The following is a 22,359-nucleotide window of genomic DNA, read 5'->3' as shown; positions in this document are numbered from 1 at the left end:
AGTGACAAGGGTTCTCCATGGCCCCGTGGTAAAGGTTCTCAACTGTAATGCTATCGAATCCCGATTTCAGCCTATAGAAAATGCCTGCACTGCATCTTGTGCTCCACATTGGAGAGACAGCAGCGAGCCTCACGAGGCTGCAGTCCGCAGGCAAGCTGAAGAACAGAGGTGTGCTGGAGGCTGCAGAGTCCCACCCAGCATCCAACTCCCTGTCTTCCTTACTAACAGAACTCTGATTTTATTTGGGCTGGCAGTTTGCCCAGTTAAAAGATGCCATTCCCCAGACTCCCCTGAAGCTAAGTGTGGCCATGAAATTCAGTTCTGATAGGTCAGCAAAGTGTGGTATGGAGCTTTAAGGAAGGCCACTTAGAGCTCACCCAGTTGGAGGTGGGCCCTTGTACCCTTGCATCTCCTTCTGGCCTAAAATTCTACCCTGGAAGGTGGGTGTGATGGGGGCCACTCCAGTTGACGGGTTTGACTTTCAGGTCACCCTGAGGATGGAAGCCCATGCTGAGGGTGTGGATTACCGATAACTGACGAGCGTGGATTGCTGATAAAACCAAGGATCTTTCTAGCCCTAGACTTTTTTTTTTTTATACATGAGATAATCAACATCTTTTGTGTTTAAGCCATTGTTATTTTGGGTTTCCTCTCTGTGGCCAATCTAATTCTAAACTGATACACAGAATGAGAGAGTCACATTTATCCTGGGGAATGCTCATTCTAATTCTAGTGTAGAGGATTACCTGAAGGGGGAATGGTGTGATGGGAGGACGGAGACATCGAAAGCCACAGCACTGCGCTGAACAAGAGATGAAAGGGAAGTAGTGCTGGGGCAAGAGGCTGTAGGTCAGTGTAGTAACCAAGGCTATGGAGAGTAGAGTCTCACTCCCTGGGCTCAAATCCTGGCCTTACTACTTACTGTGACCTTGAGATCATGAATGACCTGATTTGGTGATCATTGTCAAAAAAAAAAAAAAAAAACAAAACAAGATCTAATAAATCATTAAAAAGAAAATATAATAGGGGCGCCTGGGTGGCTCAGTCGGTTAAGCGGCTGCCTTCGGCTCAGGTCATGATCCCAGGGTGCTGGGATCGAGTCCTGCATCGGGCTCCCTGCTCAGCAGAGAGATTGCTTCTCCCTCTCCCTCTGCAGCTCCCCCTGCTTGTGCTCTCTCTCCCTCTCTCTCTCTGTCAAATAAATAAAATCTTTTAAAAAAGAAGAAGAAGATATAATAGTGTCTACCTTCTCAGGAAGTTGTAAGGGTTAAATGGGATAATCCATGGAAAGGTACACACAGAAAGTGTTTAGTAGGTGTTAGTTGTTCTTTATTCAGCTAAAACAAGTTCAAGTTCCTCTGCCTGAATATCATGGGCTTTCATTAGGCAAGCTTATCTCTTTATCCAGTATTTCCCTTGATTCCTTAATACACGCTCGAAGCACATCAGTCTCCTTAACGAGACTCATTCTGATTTCTGGGTCTTCACTCACAGTTTCTTCCAGAATGTCCTTTTTAAATCCTTCTCACTGAATTCTACCCATCCTGCTTCAGTCCAGCCTCCTCCACAAAGTCATCTTTGGTCTGTAGTTCTTACGATTTTGCTTCTGTATAACCCTACTTGTCAGTGTCATCCAATTCAGCGCTGGCTTACATGCTTTTGAACTATTCCCTAAATATTTCACATGCATATGTATAACTTGCTCCCAGGAAAATTCTAAACTTTTTGTTATGTATAATTTCTGTAAAACAGTATTAGTCTAACAGCTGTGCACACAGTTAGATGCTCAATAAAACCTTGAGTGATTCGTATAAATTCACTTCATTTATATTTCTACCAAGATTTTAGTTCAGGATAGTTAACCCTTTTATGCCAAGGCACCTCATCAACTGAGTGTTAGTGTAAATAAAAGGATGATAAAGGCTAAGGAGGAAGAAGGTAAAGGCAGACCAGAAAGGGAAGACATGAACCCAAAATTTTAGCAGGTTCGGGCAGGGAGATGACCAACATCATAGTCACTAATAACCTCAGACTGTTTTAGAACAGGAAATAAGAAAAAACCACTTGGGATACAAAGTCAGAACAAGGTTCATATTTTCAGTTCTCATGTCTCAAATTTTGAGGCTATAAACTTATAAAAATATGTGTTTATTGTGTGCCAACCACTAAGCTAAGCACTTTATATATGTGATCTTACTTAATCTTAAAAATAACCCGCAGAGGCAGGTAATGTCTCTATTTCACAGGATAGAAAATATAGCTTAGAGAGGTAAATAACTTGTCCAGGTTGTTCAGGGATATGCTAAGCTGCCTAGAGCGCATTTATGCACTAGCATCCGAACATATTCCAAGAGAACTCCGTCAGGTTTCCGTCACGCAGGTCACGAGAGCCGGCTGTGCCCAGGCTGCTTCTTAAGACACCAATTCATTTGCTTTGCCGCTGTTCTATGGAACAATCGCTTTTCTCACATAAGCAACAACGAGTCTCACCACCAGGGGGCAGCATATAAATAAATGCTCTCTACACAACCGGCGGAGAGCAACCGGATGATCCCCCCGGGTCGCACCCCGAAGCCACATCCATTCAGGCACCGTCGGGATGCTGGGGGCTCCCGGGCGTCCACCGTCCAAGAAGGCTCAGGGGCCTCTTGTAACAAGGCTGAAGTCCTACTACCTGCCTCCGACAACCCCTGAGATTGATGGGAACACAACCGTTCCGCGGGCAGCGAAGAGGATCACACCCGGGTCAGAGACAGATTCTGTTCTCCAGAGTTCCTAAATCCTTTCCCGCACCGAGAGGGGCAGGGCGGGTGTGACGTCATAAACTGTCCTGCCTGGGGGGCGTCCTCACGCACTGGGATCGTCCTATCAGGTAGTGACGTAAGACTGTGTGAATCTGGAAGAAGCCATACCACAGAGCTATTTCTCTCTCCCTCACCTTTACCACTTCTAGCTCCTCCTTGCTGGCCGCTTGCTGTGTCTCCAGTCTGGTACTTAACTGGGAACAGATCTGAAGAAAAGAAAAGAGTTTCTTTATTAGGAAACAGAACAACTCTGATGTGCACATTCCTGTGTATCAACTCATACAGTGCTCTGGCTTCTCTGGTGCTAGAGGAAATTTTGCAAAAGAACAGCCCTGCAAATGCCACCCAGGCCCGGCAGAGAGCCCTGCAAATGCCGCCCAGGCCCGGCAGAGAGCCCTGCAAATGCAACCCATGCCCGGCAGAGAGCCTGAGAGTGTTCCATGCATAAAGCATATTTTGATCTTAATTAGTAGAAAAACACATGGGGTAATTTGATTTGTCACTAGACTTTGCGACTATTTCCAGTGAATTCCTGTCCTGTTTTTGGAATCAATCTATAGAATTTTTGCTGAGTATCCACTCTGTGCAAAGTACCATTCTGGAAACCTGATGAAAAGAATTCTGGACCAGAAACTTCTCCTGTGGATAGCCACAGAGAGAGTCTCTGTTTTCAATGACCTAAAGTTTCCTTAAGAAGTTGGGGCGCCTGGGTGGCTCAGTTCGTTAAGCGACTGCCTTCAGCTCAGGTCATGATCCTGGAGTCCCCGGATCAAGTCCCGCATGGGGGGGGGGGGTGTCCCTGCTCAGCAGGGTGTCTGCTTCTCCCTCTGACCCTCCCCCTTCTCATGTACTCTCTCTCTCTCATTCTCTCTCTCAAATAAATAAATAAATCTTAAAAAAAAAAAAAGTGGCAGAGGGGATAAAACAGAGTTAAAATGACCAGAAAATAATAAAGACTAAAATTCTGATCAAGTGGTTTGGCAACATGGCGTGAAATGACAAGCCTGAGGTCCAGCTCTAGTACTTTCCAGCAGTGTGTCCTTGGGCAAATTCACTAACCTTCCTAAGCTTCAGTTCCCTCATAAATACAAAGTGCTGTGCTGTGATAATCAGTGGAAAAAAATGTATGCAAAGGATTCAGTATGGCACCTGGCCTATAATAAGTGCTTATTAAAGAGAATCTCATTATTGATTCTGAAATAAGGTGCTAACAACAAGTACTAGGAGCAGGTAGAAATAAGTGCTTTCAAAGCCAAAACCAACCAACCAACCAACCAGGCAAACAAAACCATTTACTTAAAAAAATTACTAGATGTTCAAATTCCTTGAGTGACATAACAGATCTTTTATTTTTGAAAAGTGGAATAAAAAAAGTTAGGGGATATCAAATTTTAAAATGCAATTTGAACTAAAAACATAAAAGATCTACCTCTATTATCAAAACAGCCTTTTTTAAAAAAAAGATTTTTTTTTTATTTGAGAGAGATAGAGAGCATGAGTGGGGGGAGGCGCAGAGGGAGAGGGAGAAGCAGACTCCCCACTAAGACTCCCACTGAGCAGGGACCTGGAGATCACAATCTGAGCTGAAGGCAGATGTTTAACCAACTGAGCTACCCAGGCGCCCCTGGGACTTTTTTTTTAATGTCTGTTTTGAGGGGTGTCTGCCTTCGGCTCAGGTCATGATCCCACAGTCCTGGAATAGAGTCGTTATACCGCCCCCACACACCTCCTCCACCCTTCTCAGTGGGGAGTCTGCTTCTCCCTCTCCCTCTGCCCCTCCCCCTACTCATGTTCTCTCTCTCTCTCAAGTAAATAAATAAAATCTTAAAAAAAAAAAAAATGGCTCTAGAGACCAGGGCCTGCTTGTAGAGTTGTTTCCAATTTCTCCAGATCCAAGCCTGGAAATAATGAATAGGACTACACTGGCTGATGTGAAGAAGAAGCAATCTCCCTATAATTTTGGCAAACCATATACCTTTTCAAATAACCCCAAAGATTCCAAAATAAAGCCAATCATAGCCAATTCCAACTACAGAATGCATGTGGATTATGTTTTATATCCTAATTATCTTCAGGCAGATGGGTCTGTTGCCTTTTACATTACTGGTTGTGCCTGCCAGATAATATTCAAGAACAGTCCCAAGGATTACTATTTTGAAGAGTGCTGCATATGGTGGCCACCCATGGCCTAATGTGGTGATGAAAGAAAACCCATTTGCAGTGATGGCGAGTTCCACAGCACGTGGTCTTTAATGTTCCTTGGATTGGTTAATGTTTAACCATCCCTTCTCCTAGTTACCCAAATTGAAAATCTCGGGATCACCTTCAGTGTTTTCCCTTGTCCAGCAAAAAATGACTATGTTTTGTGTCTTCCTCTTCTCCATTTTCATTACTACTTATTTTAGTTTAAGGCTCTCTATTTTCTCACTTAGACTCTGCAGTTAGCCTCTTACCGGTCTGTATCTTTGCCTGTGGGTCTCTCCATTTGGTTCCACATTTCTCACTGGGACAGATCAGTGCCAACAATATGTCCCTGATTATGCCACTTTCTTGCTCAAACATTCCTACTGTAAACGGAATAAAATCCAAACTCCTCTGCCTAACCCGAAGCCCCTCCTTGAACTGGGACCCCACTCACCTTTGCTTCTTTTTTGTACTCGAACGTCTTGACAAACAAAACTATTTCTGTTCACTAACCTACCTCCATGCCTTTGCATGTGCCGTTCCTCTGTTCCCCATTTCTATCCCCCTTCGCTGCCTCCACATACCCAAATCTCGCCCGGCCTTTGAAGCACAGCTCAAATCACCCCTCCTCCAGGAAGGGTTTCATTTCCCATGGGCAATAAGCTCCCTTTCCTATTATTTGTGCACAGGTATTAGCTCCCCATTACAAGATCAGCTTCTAAAGGAGAGAAATTGAATTAATTCATCTTTTGATCCCCCAAAGAATCAAGCCTCTCAGATTGCAGGTATCAACACATATTATCATCAAAGAGAGAAGACAGCTCTGAAGCCTTATTTCTAAGCAATCGTCCATGAAGGAGAAAAATCCTTCTGAAAAGATGTTCATAATATATGAAGTGAACCAGTTGCAAAAAGTAGCACAAACAATATAAATGACATTTTTATTTATATAGCAACAATGCATATTCAGTATATTACAGTGACTATTTCTAATTGGTAAGGTTAAGCGGGGGGGAGGGGGTGTTTTCTTTGTGCTCTTCTACACTTTCTTAATTTTCCATGAGGAACATAAATTTTATTTATAAGCAGCACATTTTAAAAAATAATAGGAATCAGATTTCAAACTCCTACATGAGGCAGGAGACCCCAGGGAAGTTCTTAGGATAAGCAGGTGACAAATGGTGCCTTGGTTAATTCTGGAATGCTGGAACTGCTGCAGTCCATTCAAGGGTTTCTCAGCAATGCAGAGTCCTTGCCATGTCCCAGCACGAGCAGCAGAGACAAGACGATACTACTCGGGCAGGAATGAGGGCTTTCTGGGAACACTCTGGTGAAGGGGCCAGGAACATCCAAGGAGAGCAAGCCCTCCACTAAGAGATCAAAGGTTCCCAACAGAAGGTTTCCTGCTAGCCTTGGCCATGGTTGGGTAAGGCCACATGGCCACGTGGGAAAAAGAGCTCCCACATTCTATACTGTGACAGCAAAGGACACACTGATTCCCCGGATACTGTCATTTGATATAATCACTAAGCTTTAGTCCCTGGCAAAGAGGCAAATGTTACTAGTGAGGTCTACTGGAAATGTGCTTCTGAGGAGGGCAGAGACAGGATCCCAATGGTAAAGATCAACTTTCCTATTCCTCTCAATCTACCAAACATTGTAAACAGCCAACAGATCATTTCGCTCAGTTACACCTCCCATGTTATCGGCAAGCGTGTCCAGTCACTGTTTATTTCAGAGGAGAAAGGAAGCCATCAAATTTAATGAATGTATGCAACCATTGCTCTGGAAACTCTAAAGACAAAATGATTTTTCCCCCCAAAGAAAAACAATACAAATAATCACTTTTATAGCAACGCAAACCTCAGTGGCACGATACCTGCTTATACTCAGCAATGATAGCTGTGGTCTTCTTTATCTCGTACTCTGCCTTCTCCAGTTGTTTCCGGAAGACTTCTTTTAGCTAGAGAGACAGAGAATGAGAAACACCAAGCCTCAGTCAAAAGCCTAATGAATTTCCACAAACACCTATATTCAGGTCAGCCTGATTCGGTCAAGGCCAATGTTAACAACTACAACTATATAAATTTTCCTCACTGAAGCTGTATCTCAAGCATTCGAAAAGCCTGATCATCTCCAGAGATGCAGACATCTTTCCTTCTCTCCTGTAATGTATAAGACATATGAGCAACCCCATTATACAACTGCTTATCCTTACCACTTACTTTATAAATATATTGTTAAATAAGTGTCCATTCAGAAGTTATCGTCTCTCTTCTTTTTTTTTTAGATTTTATTTTTAAGGAATCTCTACACACAATGTGGGGCTTGAACTCACAACCCTGAGATCAACAGTTGCATGCTCCCCTGTCTGAGCCAGCCAGGTACCCCGAAGCTATCTTTATTCTTACGAAAGTCTAAAACAGAACAAAACACCCAGGCAATGTGTGTATTCCCACTGCTGTATAATCAATGACTGAAGAAGCATGTTAGGCCTTCCCATTCACAGCCCCCTACGGTCACTGCTGGTATCTCTCTGAAGGTGGGAACAGGAAGCTTTTGAGACTGGAGTCAGAAAAAGTTGGAGGAAGATAAGAGCTTTGGAAGTCAGGAGATTCAGGGACTGAGCAGTGACTTTAGAAGGAGCCAGCATGATACATGATGCAGGTACTTGTTACAGTCACAGAAATGCTAAACCAAGAACGCTGAGCTGAAAACCACACTTTTTTGTAGCCCAGCAACTCGGGCTTCTAGGTAGCAAGGAAGGTAGGGCAGGAAAAGCTCAGGTGCCACCAGACGAGGAAAGATTTCAGTTCTTCCACGTTGTTGACCAAACAAACAAACACAAAACAACTCTGGTTAATCTTAAAGTACATAATCAGAATAAATTAAATTCTGCTTTGCAGCATCCCAAATTATAAATGGGATATACGCTGTATTTGCTAATTCACAAATGACTGTGATTTATAATTGGACTCCTTATCGTGAGAAGCTTTCCAAATTTCTTCGTATTTGCTATGTTCTTAAATTCTAAAAGCAATTTATAGGACATATTGATTCAAAGTTATTTATATTAGTCTCTATTCTCTGTCTTACATAATTTAAGGACGCAAATCACACCTTTCTCCCCTCCTACGATAAGGCGCCACAGACTTCAGGACAAACTTAGAAAGCTGAGAGGCTTTGAGCAAGTGTCACTTAATTTCTCTAAACCATGGTTTTCTTATCTGGCATATGAAGAGAATAATCCCTATCTCACAAAGGTACCATAATGATTAAAACAGGATATATGCACATATACAAATACGTGTGTGTATGTGTGTGTGCGCGCGCATACACATACACAGACACACAAAGGGAGGGAAGAAGCATGGGTTAAATTAATTTGCTAATAGTTTCATTCTTTTTTTTTTAAAGATTTTATTTATTTATTTAATTGACAGAGAGAGAGAGAGAGAGACAGTGAGAGAGGGAACACAAGCAGGGGGAGTGGAAGAGGGAGAAGCAGGCTTCCCGATGAGCAGGGAGCCCCATGTGGAGCTCGATCCCAGGACCCTGGGATCATGACCTGAGCTGAAGGCAGTCACTTAATGACTGAGCCACCCAGGCACCCCAATAGCTTCATTCTTTACCTAAAGTACTGAATTGAGCCCCAAAAAGGCAGGGGGTAAAAAAACAAAACAAAAAAACAAAAAAACACAAAACCCAACAAAAGGCCTAGATCAAAGTGGATAATCAGCTCCTAAAAAAAATTTGACTAGGTAAAAAAACAAAACAAAACAAAAAACCTGGCCCACATTAAATGCCAAGAGTCATTTCATCATATTCCAATTTAAAAAAAAAATCATGGAACACTTTTTATTAACCCTGGAAGGTGCTAAATGATACATCCCTTCATTAGTAACTTCAGTAGACTTTTTCTGCTTGGATACAGGTCTTTGAAATGGTTTGTGTTCTGTTTTATATTTAGTATTTTTGATGTCTTGGAATGAAACTCATTAAAATAAATGAGTGAATCATGCTTGGCAGAGATGGAGAACATTGGTGAGGCGGCCCACTCTTCCTCAGGAAGGCTGGAAGTCTCAACTCCTTGAGTAGAGAGGCCCCTCCTGTCCCTTATCCAGGAGGCCTTGGCCAGGCGGTGCGTCTTCCAGCTGATTAGCCTCCCAACGCATATGAAGACTGGAGGGTGCTAATTTCAAGGCTGGTTCCCAAAGGGCTGCTTTTTCCTTTCCTCTGGGAAGTAAGAGCTGAGAGCTCTGCCAGGAATGCTGGCGCTCCTTCTAAGGCATGATTCAGGAAAACCGAGTGGGACTGACTGAGCACCTCCCAGCAGAAATCTCTGCAGGCTTCCCATTCCCCAAGCCTCTCAAACTACTGCTCAAGTCAGTTAGCTTGGAGACAGGACACAAACTCTGCATATTTGTCAAAGCTCTTGGATCGTAATTCCAAGTTGCTAAACTTAGAGGAAACTTCACACTCTCGCTAGCCATCTGAGTCAAGGCAGATTCCTAAAACCTGTTCAAGGGGACAAATCAGTTCCTGCCTCTGCTTCTAACGCCCTTCAAACGAAATGCCGAGACCCAACGCTGCTCACGTGTCCTGCTTCAACATCGCCCTTGATTTAGAGTAAGTTTGATTTTACTTCTTGCTTCGAGTATTAATCAACTCCTCATGCCGACACACCTGCGTAAAGCAAAAGCCCACCGATGCCTCTTACCTGGGCCGTCTCTTCCTCTTGCTTCCTCTTCTCTTCTTCAGTCTCCACCAGCCTCTGCTTGGTCAAGAGGAGCTCCTTATTCAACACATCTGCCTTGTCTTCTGCCTGCACGTTGGAGCACGTCACAGTCATAAGGAAGGTGAAGAAAGAACGGGTGTGGATACTCTCTCCAAACCTAATCTCTAGTTATGATTGTTGCATCACTACCAGAAGCCATTCTCCCCCTCCTAGCTCACCCAGGGCGCGGCTGTTTTCTTTGAACGCCAACTATAGAGCAGGCACTCAGCACACATCATCTCTGATCCTCACAACAATAATTATTTTACTGATGATGGCGGTGAAGTTTGGAGAGATCAAATAACCTGACTGGGGCAGAATGAGAGCCATGATCTGAGTTCAGACATGAATGGCCTCGAAGTGCATGCTCTTTCTAAATGCTTCTTACACATTTTCAGATGTCACAACAGCACTCACTCTGAGACTGTGTAGATGGATAGGATGAAGGGGAGCCTTATATGGAAGCTTCCAACTGTTAGTGCCTGGGGGTGGGGGGTGCGGATTCAGAGAGAGACAGGCTGATCCATGGACAGCAGTTAGGTGAGAAAATTCAAAGACCAGCAGAGGTAAAATGGCCCACAAGGGGACTCACACAGGACAGTGAGTACAGCAAGGAGAAATTAAGACCAAAACCCCATGAGAGATAGCCTTGGGGAAAACTGAAGTATGGACCAGGCATCTAAACAGAAAAGACCATGTTTCTAGAAGGGCTGAGAAAAACTAAAGAGAATACTCTGGTCTTAACTTGGATACAGAGTCCAATTAACCAGGAAAGCACTGTGCGTATATTTAACTAGTCAACCCGTGCCTACTGCACACCCTAGACCCTTACCTCACCCTGTAGGTCTCAGCTTCCTGTTCACATCTGTAGTGAAGTGAGCCCTGAGCCCTGTCCCACTCACCCTTATCTAAATCAGTTCCTCACCCCCATCTAAATTAGTTCCTCTGCTTACATCTCTCCTATTTCCCTTGATAGCACTTAGCACAATCTCTAGTGACAAATTACATGTGTGATTTATTTGTCTTGCCCATTAGACTTGCTCATCTGTTGGGGGCTCCAGCTTCTCTGTTCTTACAGTTCCCTGTGTCCCATAGTCCAATGGTTACGGCTCTGTTTTCAGATACTTTGCAACTATGGTGTAGTTAAGGTGAACAGTCCCTCTTAAAAAGACTCTAAAATTTGTTCTGATAATATTAAATTTTAAGGGGGAGATCTACACAGCAAAAGAACATCCTGAAATCAGAGGTGGGCAAAATATCTGTTGCAAGTTACGTTTTCATAAATTGTAAGATATCTGATGCAGATTATAGACACTCAAAACAGCGAATTCTAGAGCCAGCAGATGACTGCAGTCAAAGCAGGGAGCACCTCCCCAGAGTCTCTGAGGGAGGGTCACAGAGCAGTGAATCAAGAATAGCTATATAGATCATTTCAGTGTTCTTAAAAATTGAACCAAATCTAGCTCCCTATAACGTCAGCCCACTGGTTCAAGTTCTACCTCAGAATATTTGAGCAACAGCCCTCCTAATAAAGAAGAGTGCAATTTAACGTCCTCTTCAGTACCCCCCGCATTTTCCATTTTGTGAAGAGACGAGTCCTTTCTCCTCATGACACTCTGAAGTGAATGTTTTCTAAGTTTGGTTTCTTAAAGAGATTCACCCCAATTTTTAGCCTTTTGTAAATTTCTGCTATCTGGACATGTAAGCTTCTTAAATTGTGCATCACATCTAGACATTTTATAGTTTTGGAACACTAAAGGAGTGTTTCTGACATCTGCAGAAATTGCTGTGGGTCCGATGTGGGAGGAGCGTCAGTATTTTCCAGAAGCTTCATCCAGAGTCTCTCCACTATGTTAAACAGTGAAGTCAGAATGATTCTACTGCTCATCAAAATAGGACCAGATCTGAAAGAACTTGGTTCTCCTAAAAACAGTCTTCTGGGTCTTTGGACACCCAATTTCTACACCTCACTTAAGTAGAAATCATCTTTCATGTTAAATGAATCTCTAGGAACGTAATACTACACAGAGAGATACTCATATTCTTTGAACTCAAACCATAAAATCTTCACCATAATTTGTTAAGATCACTGTCATTATTAATTCTAATCACCAACATCTTTTTTTAAAAGATTTATTTATTTATTTGAGAGAGACAGAGAGAGAGCAGGGGGAGGCGCAGAGGAAGAGAGAGAGAGAGAATCTCAAGCAGACTCCCTGCTGAGCGCAGAGCCTGATGTGGGGCTCAATCTCAGGACCCTGAGATCATGACCTGAGTCAAAATCAAGAGTCGGCCACCCAATTGACTGAGCCGCCCCGGCGCCCCATCACTTACCAACATCTTATAAGGCCTTGTTTTTTTGTAAAGATTTTATTTACTTGACAGAGAGAGAGAGAGAGCACAAGCAGGGAGAGCAGCAGGCAAAGCAGGCAGAAGGAGAAGCAGACTCCCCGACGAGCAGGGAGCCTAATGTGGGGGCTCCATTCCAGGACCCCAGGATCACCACCCAAGTCGAAGGCAGACGCTTAACCAACTGAGCCACCCAGGCGCCCCCTTATAATGCCTTATTGATGTGGAGACTTCGAATTGCTACCTAAGGTTCATGTGACATACATAGGAGAGGAAAAAGCACTGCCATTTGTGATTTAATCGTGAATCGACCGATAACCTGATCAAAAGGTTCAGCTCTCACATCAGGGATGAGGATTTTTCAGAAATGAGTTCTCAAAGAACTCGTCAAGCCCGTTGTTCAATCTAAAACAAAACAAAACACTTCGCCACTCATTACGCGGAGCCCCTGCTCCTAACACAGAACCTGCCCCGGTCAGAAGGACGAGGCGTCGTCCGCAGTGCGAAAGTGCTCCTTGCGAACGAGAAAGGACAGGAAGGGCTTGAAGGCAGCTCGCTACAGAAACTGAAATGGAGATGTCGTATCTTTTTACATTGTTAGTCACGGAGAAGTCCTTATTTCAAGAGTCTAAGGGAGAGGAAGTTGTCAAAACAGACAGCTCTGTCGAAGAGAAAAATTAAGAGCCTTTTGTGCCCAGGACGCCCGAAGCCAGCAATGACAAGGGTGAGGAATAATTTATTTTTAAAGAGTACCTAATTATCTAATTAGTGCTTGTTTGCTTTACATATTGTCTTGAATACAATCTGGTTTCCTGCTTGTTTAATGTTGGCTGAAGTTTGACTATTTCAATGAAGAGATGTGATTTTGATGAAAGTGGCAATGGAAAAGTAGGGGGCGAGTGGGGTGAAGGCGGGGCGAGCCGGCGCTTTCCCTGTGCGGCTGGTGTCCTCCCAGGCTGGCTGGGGGGCAGGACACCTAAAGTGCACGGACGGCTTTTTGACAGGCAGATAAGCCCCACTCGGGCAGAAACTGCAAAATCAGATGTTTGGAGGAGATATGCACGAAATAGCAATTGTTATTCTTTCACCTAGATAACAAGCTTCAAAAGGCAAGGGCCAGGTCTTACTTACTCTTTTAAAAACAGAGGTATAAAGGGAGGAAATTAAGAGAAAGAGGAAGAAAATGAAAGAATGAAGGAATCTTTTCTTCAGGGACTAGCATCTAGAATCTATATGAGCTATCTACCCAGATACTCAACCATCAATTATTTTGGGAGTACGCATGCAGCAGTCTTTCCAGGCTGATCCACAAAATAGACTTTCTTGGTGGTACAATATCTTTTTAAAAAATAATATGTTTTTTCTGATTATTAATAAGGTATGACGTATATTATTACTAAACCAAGGGTTGTTAAGAATTTAAGGTCTTCTTATAAAAGATAAAATAATTGAAAAAAATACATGCATAAAGATGAATCTAAAAGTTAGATTGATGCTCATCACCCAGAGTATCTAGAACTAATATTTTGATGGATTTCCTTGTAGGCTTTTTTCCTTTTGAAGTATATTTCAGCTTCCTTTCCTAAGATGATGGCCCTCCACCAGCCATATCCTGTGCAATTTAGATGCAAACATTATATACAGATAAATTTATAGGTTTTACAAAAATATTATAACATCATCTTCCCATTGTTTTTAAAAACTATTCCAAAAAGACACTTACTTTCATTCTCCCCTTTTATTGGACATATACATTATTTGTACTTTTTATTCTTCTGAGTAACACAGTAATAAACCATCTTGTACACATACTTCCGTCCAGATCTCTGTTAGAATAGCTTTCCAAGTCAGAGTACATATGTCATCTTCCTCATTTACTAAATGTAAGATTAAAATAATACCTGCTTGATGGAGTCATTAGCGAGATTAAATGAGATAACACTTATAAAATTGCGGAATATAGTCGTTGGTGCGTAGTAGGTACTCAGTAGACATTTCATCTCATTACTTTTTAATCCTTTTAAAGGTCTGATAGTAACACCAAATACATTTCCTGCACAACTTTAAACATACGACTCTCTCTAGTGAATTTCACCGCATCCCCAGAGTCCCACTGCTTAAAACTCTTTTTCATTTAGTTATCCATCTTCAGAAAACTATTAATGGATACAAGATTCAAAAGAACAGAATCAAATGTGAGGCCGTTGGAGAGCCAATATGAAAACAGGAATTTCGTATTAGTACTGACTCACCAGCATAGTCTAATTAATACAAAAATGTACCAGCCGAGGTCAGACTGGTCTTGGTCGGTCCTGTCCGACTGGACGCCCTTCTGTCTTCTTTGGTTCCGACTCTCTTAGTCACACATTTCTCACACCACCTCTAACAACTTCCAAACAGCCTGGCTGAATGGTTTTGTGGGGAAAAGGGTCACCCCCACCCCCACCCCCGGCCCCCCAACCAGACTGCTTTTCAACCTTCTACATCCTGTGTCCCACGAAGCACAGTCTCTGTTTTATTTTCGAACTCTGTTTAGTGTGGATTCCTTCAGCTACCCCTTCTCCGCCTTTAGCACTGTTTTCCTTAATAGTCGTCTAATCCCCATCTTACTGTGGTTGAAACTTTTGAGCTGCAAAATTAGCTGTTTATATGGGAAAAAGGAGTTGTGCCAGGGACATTTAAAAAACTCCTCCAAACATTTAATAATATTTACATTATTGGATCTGTATTTGAAATATTGTCAATGAGCAGGCAGCACACAGGTGATGCTTCTTTTTTACAGATTCAACAGTGTAAGTCTCAATCTTTCTGACCCTGGCACCGTTTGTGGGGAGTATTCACTTTTTAAGTCAGAAAAGAGAGATAATTTTCAATCCGCCCAAGACTCCTTCCATATTGCCAGCTACCTTTTATAAAACACTAGCGACAGAAAACAGCAAGTCCTAAAGCTGTCAGTACTGCTGGAAAGAACCAGGGAAGGTGAACAATTTAAGGTCTTCCTAGCAACAGCTGCCATGTACTGAACACACACTGCTGACGTGCTTCACCTTATCTTACTTACAGGCAGGTTAAGAACTGCGCAGGGTCATGCGCTGAGCAGACGGTGCTGCCAGGATTCACAGCCAGGCATCTTGGCCCTCAGCCCCTAGAATGCCTGTCTCCCCACCAATGCACGTATCTTAATGTACATACTTCACATAAAATCCTCACATTCATTGTAGATGAGAACTCTTCTTGGAACAAAAAGTAAAGTGCCTCCCAATGTCAGCGTGGCATTGGTATAGTCTTGGTGACTGATATTCCCAGGTAATTATGCTGGCAGCCCTTGGCTTAGGAAAAGTACAGACGAAGAGAAGAGACACCAGAGAAGTTTAGAGTTATAAAAAAACACGTCGCACATGCTGTTTGGAAATGACCCAAACCGTTCTCAAAGGCTGGCGTCTTCCACCCTCTCCAGTTAGCACAAGCTGTCCCCTGCCACCTACTGGCCGCCCCTTCACCCAACAAGCAGCCAGAACTCAGCGTCAAGTACAGAGTGAGCCCCAGCGGGACTGCAGGGAGAGCAACTCGGTCCTCGCCTTTGAGGAGCTCGTCGCGGTCTGACTGCAACCTAGTGAATGACACGCTTACCTGATCCAAGTCATTTCGCAGAGCGATCTTGCTGGTTACTAGCTCATGGGCGAGGTCATCGTTCTCCTGTTCCAGCCTCATGCTGGCCTCCTGCAGTCTCCGGTTCTCCCTCTGCAGGAAAAGAGCAATAGCCGGAGGGCGGCATTAGTGCCGAGAGGCACTAGCAGAAAGGAACGGACCGGTGAGCAAAAACAAGCAGCGACAACAAAGTGAACTTCTGAAGGTGTAAAAAGGAGGAGGCGCAAGGGGCACAGGAAGGCAGGATTGCTGTCTGGGGAAACAACAGTGAGTTAAGCCAGCAGCGCAGATGCGGCTCTCTACCCGGTGAACCTTACAACTGTCCCTGACAGGCTGCATGGTAAAAGGCTGCATTATTAAAAAAGTGCCACAAAAGGCAAAATTTCCAACATCTCCCCAGTCCTGTGATGTTTCATATAGACCCAGAACCCAGACACGGGCCATCCTCTGTTTGAAACATGCACAGTAATCCCACCCTTAACCTCAAGGGAAACTGCATGACACAGAAGGCGTGAAATGGGGGGAAACCACTAGACATCTCTTCACATTGTTTTTCCAGTATCAGAGTTCACATTCATTGAATATATTTAATTACGAGCACTAAATCAAGAACCAGAATACATGGGTTCAGGACTTTTGCTATCAACTGACACGTTCATCCTCGGGGTAGAAATACTTTTCCGAACACCAATTTTTGTATTAGTATGAGCGACAGTCCTTATGACAATGGCTCTCGGTGTTTGTTGGAGGGCTTTTAAAGTTTCTCAACTTTAAAACTTCAAAAGATTCTGGGTAAAACAAATTACTGAGCTGTTTTTTTCCTCTTGAACTCCCAGGAAAAATCTGAAACAAAGTCCTATGATGAAAGAACCAAGTCACATTTTTAGGAAGAAAGGTCTCCCCTGAACTAAACATTATGAACTGTGTACATGCGCATCTATTTTCAGAGTAGCAATTTACTGTCTTCCAATCCAAAGTATCAAAAGTACCTTTTTTTGTTTTTTTTGCTACTGTTAACAGTTACGGGAGATTCAAAGAGAGCTGACAGGAAAGACTTCAATGTGATGAGCCCTTCCTGTTTTTCAGATTTATACTCCTAACAGGGTTTTCTGCAAGGGTGGCAGAAACTCAGACAAAGGAGTACTGCACAACCAGAAGACAAATCTATGCCCTGGAAGAGAGTATATCATTGTGTAACGTGGGGCAAAAGGACATTTATCTTCTATAGAACAACCTAGGGTTGGTTATATGGAAGAAAGACAGCCCAATTTCTTTTTTTTTCTTTTGGTTTTTTAAAGAAGGGCTAGGAAACTAATGGTAAGGGCAGAGCCTCAGACTTTCATGGAGCAGAGGATCCCCCAACAGGGCCAGCAGAGAAGCTAAAGGATAACTTGTGCTTTGACTAGAACCGGCCAACAGAGTCTATTCCTATCTCCTCTTTTGGAAAAGGAAGACTGGGATACTTGGGGAATGCCAAAACATTTTTGAAAAAGAAATCTACTGAAGAAGATAAAAACAGTCCCAAATCTCTTAAATGCTTTTAAATAAATTCATGATAGAATTCCATGCAGTGTTAAAATATAAGTGAAAAATATGATCAAAGAAATGCTTAAGCCACCTCATAGAAAAAAAAAGAAGACAAGGAACTAGAAAGTCTCATTTTCATAACATAAATAACATTAATTGCAGGTACTGGCTTATTTTCATTGTTGTCTTTGTACTTTAAAAATGTTTCTAAGTTTTCAACAATGAATACAGAATACATGTGTTTAAAATGTTACTAAAAAAATTAAAAGCCATTCGGAATTTCAATTCCACTGAAAAGGATAAAATGCCAAAATGAGAATTTTTTTAAAGTTTACTCCTGTGAGAAGCTCATATTCTACCCGAAACCAGACTGGATCTTCGGTTTTGACCAAGATACTACGTAACTCCTCAAAAGTGTGGCCCTGCCAGGAATCCTTTCCCAAAATATTCCTGAAAAGACCGTGTACATATTTGTAGGGGCACATCGCACTCATCAAATTCTGTCTGTCCCCTCGATCTATAGAAGTCCTAACCTCCCTCAGAAATATCATCAAAGTAGGCACGAAAATATAGCAGATAAACAGCCAGGGCCTCTATGGCGAAATCTTTCAATCTTTGCTGAAGCAATCCAAATTCTAGTGGGGGCCCGAGAGTTAGTCTTCTACCCAATACATCTAAATATTACTCCTCTTTGTGGAAACAACTTGCCTACTTGTTGAAAACTTAGAATTATATATTAAAAAAAAATGTTCCAGAAACTTTGCCAATCCATTTCCTCCTCACCAGGAACGAGCAGCAACACCCAGCACCATTTCGTCAGGACACAGTGCACAGAGTGGGCTGCTCAGCAGGGAAGCGAGTGTTCTCCCTCTCCGTGAGTCCCTTCCCGAGAGCTCCTGGTGACACGACTCCAGTCCCTGCTCCTGAGTCAGTGTCCGATTCCTCCTGAAACTGTACCTGCCGGACTCCAAGGTGCAGAGTCCCCTCAACTCTTATTGACGTTACAGTTGTTGCGCCCAAGGGACAATGTTGCAGGTACCGGTTTTTCAGGTGACAGTGACATACCAGGGAGTTAAGGTAACCTGCAGGCAAAGTCACACATGGAAAAGCACTTCGTTGCAAGTACTTTAAGGATGCACCCGGTGGCTACTTCTCTCCTGATGGGAGATCAACGCCCGGTGGGTGATGTTAATTAAGGAAGAGCCGGGGGCTCAGCTCAGTGCTGACTGGAAACGTGCCATCACCAAGCCTGTTGCAACTGGAACCCTTCCCTATGGACATGCGGCCAAGGGGGGAGTGGGGGGACAGGGGGAGATTTGGGAGAAACTGTGAGTGTCTAAGTGTCCCTAAAAAGCAAAATGGCCTGAGGGGCGCACCTACCGGCTTGGCTTTAGCAAGAAGCTTCGGTTGGGTGTGTGCACAGCAAGCAGCACAGTGGGAGTGTGACTCCTGCTCTGCACTCACAGACATGTGGGCAAGCAAGCTGTGGGGCCGAAAATGCAGTATCGTCCTCCAAAGTCTGAACCTGGGGCGGGAGGTGTCCTCAGCAGTCCTCCGTGTCCCTGAGCGGGCCAGCGAGGCACCGCTACCCACCGAGGCGGGGGTTCCTGCCCACGAACCTGTCTACACTCGCCAAGGCTTCAAGTCAGGTGTCTTACTGGGCTGTATTTTCTTTTGCAAGAAAAAGCTCCCCTTTATACTAGAACGGAGAAGAAAGTTCCATCTGGATGGGCCTTGTTCCTTCTGAAAGGTCAGCAAGGGCTGCCCGCCCGAGAGCGCCTGGGAGTCAGCCCGTCAGCCTGTCCGTGCAGAGGCAGCGGCGTGCCCCGGTTTGCACAAGCAGATGTGGCCCGCGGCTCGGAGCCTGTCAACACAGCCGGCGGCCGGCTTCCCGCCCCTCTCCGCAAAGACAGCAGGAGACCCTGCTTCCATAACCCTGGAAACTCACACTGCCCTGTTGGGCACATCCTCCATCTCACACAGCTGACACCATTCCAACAAAAAGCAGACAACAATGCTCCTCGTCCGTTCCCTCCCCCCCGCCCCGGGGGCATAGGAGCTGCACGGCCGGCAAAGTTTGGTGAGTAACTTTTGGGAGGAGGATACTGCATTTTTCAGACAGACAGACGCCGGTATCACAGACATACACAGATAAATAACTTACCTCCTCAAAAGTCATAGACCAACTACCGTTTTCAATCATAGGTACAAAAGACAATTGAAAAAAAAAAAAACAAAACAGAATATCCAATGAAATTGCACACCTACTAATACAGTTATGAAATGGCAATAACAAAAGCAGACACTTGTTAACAATGTGTTGCTATTGTGTTTTTCCTCAGAGTGTCGTTTACTCTAAGTTCTCTCTCTGTCTGCAAACATTCGCTGGAAGAAAGTACACTGGAGGCAGCCAGTGGGCAAGTCTCAACTCAGGAAGATGAACACACTCAGACTCCTCCCTCTCCCCGCTGCCTTGGACCGTCTGCGAGACTGATGGGAACGCTCTATGTGTTCGTGTTAGCAGCTACGGTGTCAGTTGTTTACACTGTGTTATTTCGGCCGGGTGGAGGGAGCTTCCTCATATGACAAGGTCGGAAGCATTGCAAAATAGTTCATTTTCGGGCCACAGAATGAAATTGCTGGGCAGGGGAATGCTTCCAGGTCTCCTGTGCATCTGAGGGCTGGAGTGTGGGTGAAGCAGCACAAGGGATGGTGAACGTCATTTATTCCGTGATGAGAAACCAGAGAAATGTGAACTGGCACTCAAAAGAAAATAAACTAAGCCTCACAGGAAAAAATGATGGGGAAGGAGGCAGCTTCGTAAACTTTAGCTCAGTATTTTGGGTGTGTCATCTGCTGTTCTAATGAGTTCCTGGCACATGTTTTTAAAGACATTTAAGGGTCAGGAGAAAATGTTTTCCTAAAAGACCCAGTACAATTTTATTAGCAACAACATACTCAACTGTTGCATATTTTCGTTCGGGTAATTCTTTCAAGAGTTGATAATTATCATCATCAAATTTCAGCAGTTTTTTTTTGACATTCAAAGGCCTACAGATGAAATGTTTAAATGTCTATATTGTCTGCAAATGAAGATTTGAGAGAGAAAATCTGGATATTTGAAATCCTTTTATGCTCTTCCTTTACCCAACATATCCAATTTTATCTTTCTGGTAGAAATTTTAAAAAATTTAAATGTCAAACTAAAAACAAAATCTTGTCAGTAATAACTAACTGGCAGTTGGCAAACCAGACTGCAGTTCTTCTAGCATTTAAAAAAACAGTCTTAGATTATTCCCTAGCACAGGGGTCAACAAGCTTTAAATGTAAATGGCCAGACAAGAAGTATTTTAGGCTTTGCAGACCATACAACCTTTGTTGAGATTACTCAAACTCTGCCACTGTTGTGCAAAAGCAGTCCTAGACACCGATAAGTAAACAATGGGTGTGGCTGTGTTCCAATAAAACTTTATTTACAAAAACAGGCAGTGGGCCGATTTGTCCCACATGCCATAGTTTGCAGATCCCTGCTCTAGCATACAAAGCAAATTAAAAAAAAAAAAGCAAATGGGTTATAGATGATGTCGAAACATGTTAGTGTGACATAATTTTCTCAGTAATGCTACTTTAGCAGGAAGCAAAAGTTACTAAAAATTGAATAAAAGTTTTGGAGAATTAATTCTCAAGATCAATAAACATACTTAGAAATTCTTAATATGCATAACATTCATACCTCTCTCAAGTGTTAAGTAAAACTCACTGAACAGGCATCATCAGAAACCACCTGCTCCTTCTCAGCTAATTTGCTCAAGAATCCTCAGTAGGGGTTACCTTGCAATTTCCACCATCTTAGAACAGTGAGTTCATTGGATTATCCATGCTCAAAAAGAGTGGCAGCTTTCTGAGGTCTATCACAAAGTTATCACAGGCAGATAGAAACCATGCTCTTGACTGTTAGTATTCATTAAAAGCACATTATTTCATAAATATAAATATTTCCAAAAACCAGTGACAGTCTCTGTGATGAGGAAAATTAATAAAATATAAGTATTTTCATTGGTAGAAAAAGACTTTTCAAAGATGGATTCACTTATCTTGACTTCCTGAGGAAGGAAAGGCCCCACACAGTAAGAAAAAAGGGAAGCCTTTTTTTTTTTTTTCAGGTAAGATTAGCAAAATTTAAACTTATTTCACTTGACAAGTTAAAAACAAAATGTGATATCTGGTCTAAGTTATTTCATTAGCTATGGAAGGATGACAAATAATACAAGTTCAATTAAGCTTTGCTTCAAATATTTTGTATTGTTTTTGCCACGTATAATTAGATAGCTTAATTTTAAATTACACGCAGGGATAACTGCTCTACAAAAATTAGTATGTGTGAGACAAACTTTTTGTAAACTTAGAGGAATTATTTTCTTCCTGTTTGAATTACACTTTGATAAGAGAATTACTACTTCTAACCTCATGAAAGAAATTAAACATTCTAAATTTAATTATACTAAATGTAGATAAGATACTTCAATTAGAAATGATGCATATGGGGCGCCTGGGTGGCTCAGTCGTTAAGCGTCTGCCTTCGGCTCAGGTCATGATCCCAGAGTCCTGGGATCGAGCCCCGCATCGGGCTCCCTGCTCTGCAGGAAGCCTGCTTCTCCCTCTCCCACTCCCCCTGCTTGTGTTCCCTCTCTCACTGTATCTCTCTCTGTCCAATAAATAAAATCTTAAAAAAAAAAAAAAGAAAGAAATGATGTATAATACTATCTGTGTCCCAAACTCAAGAGAGTTTAAGCATTCCTGATCCTTTCTAGGATTTGCCCATCTAGAACAGGTAATAACATAATCTTCATTATGCTTTGGAAGACTCCTGAATTAATTAATTAGCTGTGCTTTCTAAGGCTTCCCCCACATCTGTGCAAGTAGTTAATTAAATAAGAAAAGCATACCATATTCCAGAAGTAGATGAAGGCTGCAGGTCTCTAAAAGGTGCTGTCAATAGGTTACATTATTAGAAAACTACCTTTCCCTAAATGGAAACAACTCAACTCCTTAAAACAGAAAACAGTATTA

The 22,359-nt window shown here is 42.9% G+C and overlaps 1 protein-coding gene across 4 annotated transcripts in view; it reads right to left on the bottom strand.

The window, feature by feature from the left end:
• Positions 1-22,359, bottom strand: part of RABGAP1L (RAB GTPase activating protein 1 like) — a 782,624-nt gene that overhangs the window by 5,003 nt on the left and 755,262 nt on the right. For all 4 annotated transcript variants that reach the window (XM_032393374.1, XM_032393376.1, XM_032393377.1 and 1 more), the window contains 4 exons: positions 15,745-15,855; positions 9,709-9,813; positions 6,868-6,951; positions 2,939-3,010 (listed from right to left, as the gene is read on the bottom strand). In XM_032393374.1, coding sequence (XP_032249265.1) covers positions 2,939-3,010; positions 6,868-6,951; positions 9,709-9,813; positions 15,745-15,855 — 372 coding nt within the window. The remainder of the gene's footprint in view (positions 1-2,938; positions 3,011-6,867; positions 6,952-9,708; positions 9,814-15,744; positions 15,856-22,359) is intronic.

This window comes from Phoca vitulina, unplaced genomic scaffold, assembly GCF_004348235.1.
Source record: "Phoca vitulina isolate PV1807 unplaced genomic scaffold, GSC_HSeal_1.0 scaffold73, whole genome shotgun sequence".
Lineage (NCBI taxonomy): Eukaryota > Metazoa > Chordata > Mammalia > Carnivora > Phocidae > Phoca > Phoca vitulina.
This window is presented reverse-complemented; position numbering and strand designations above follow the sequence as displayed.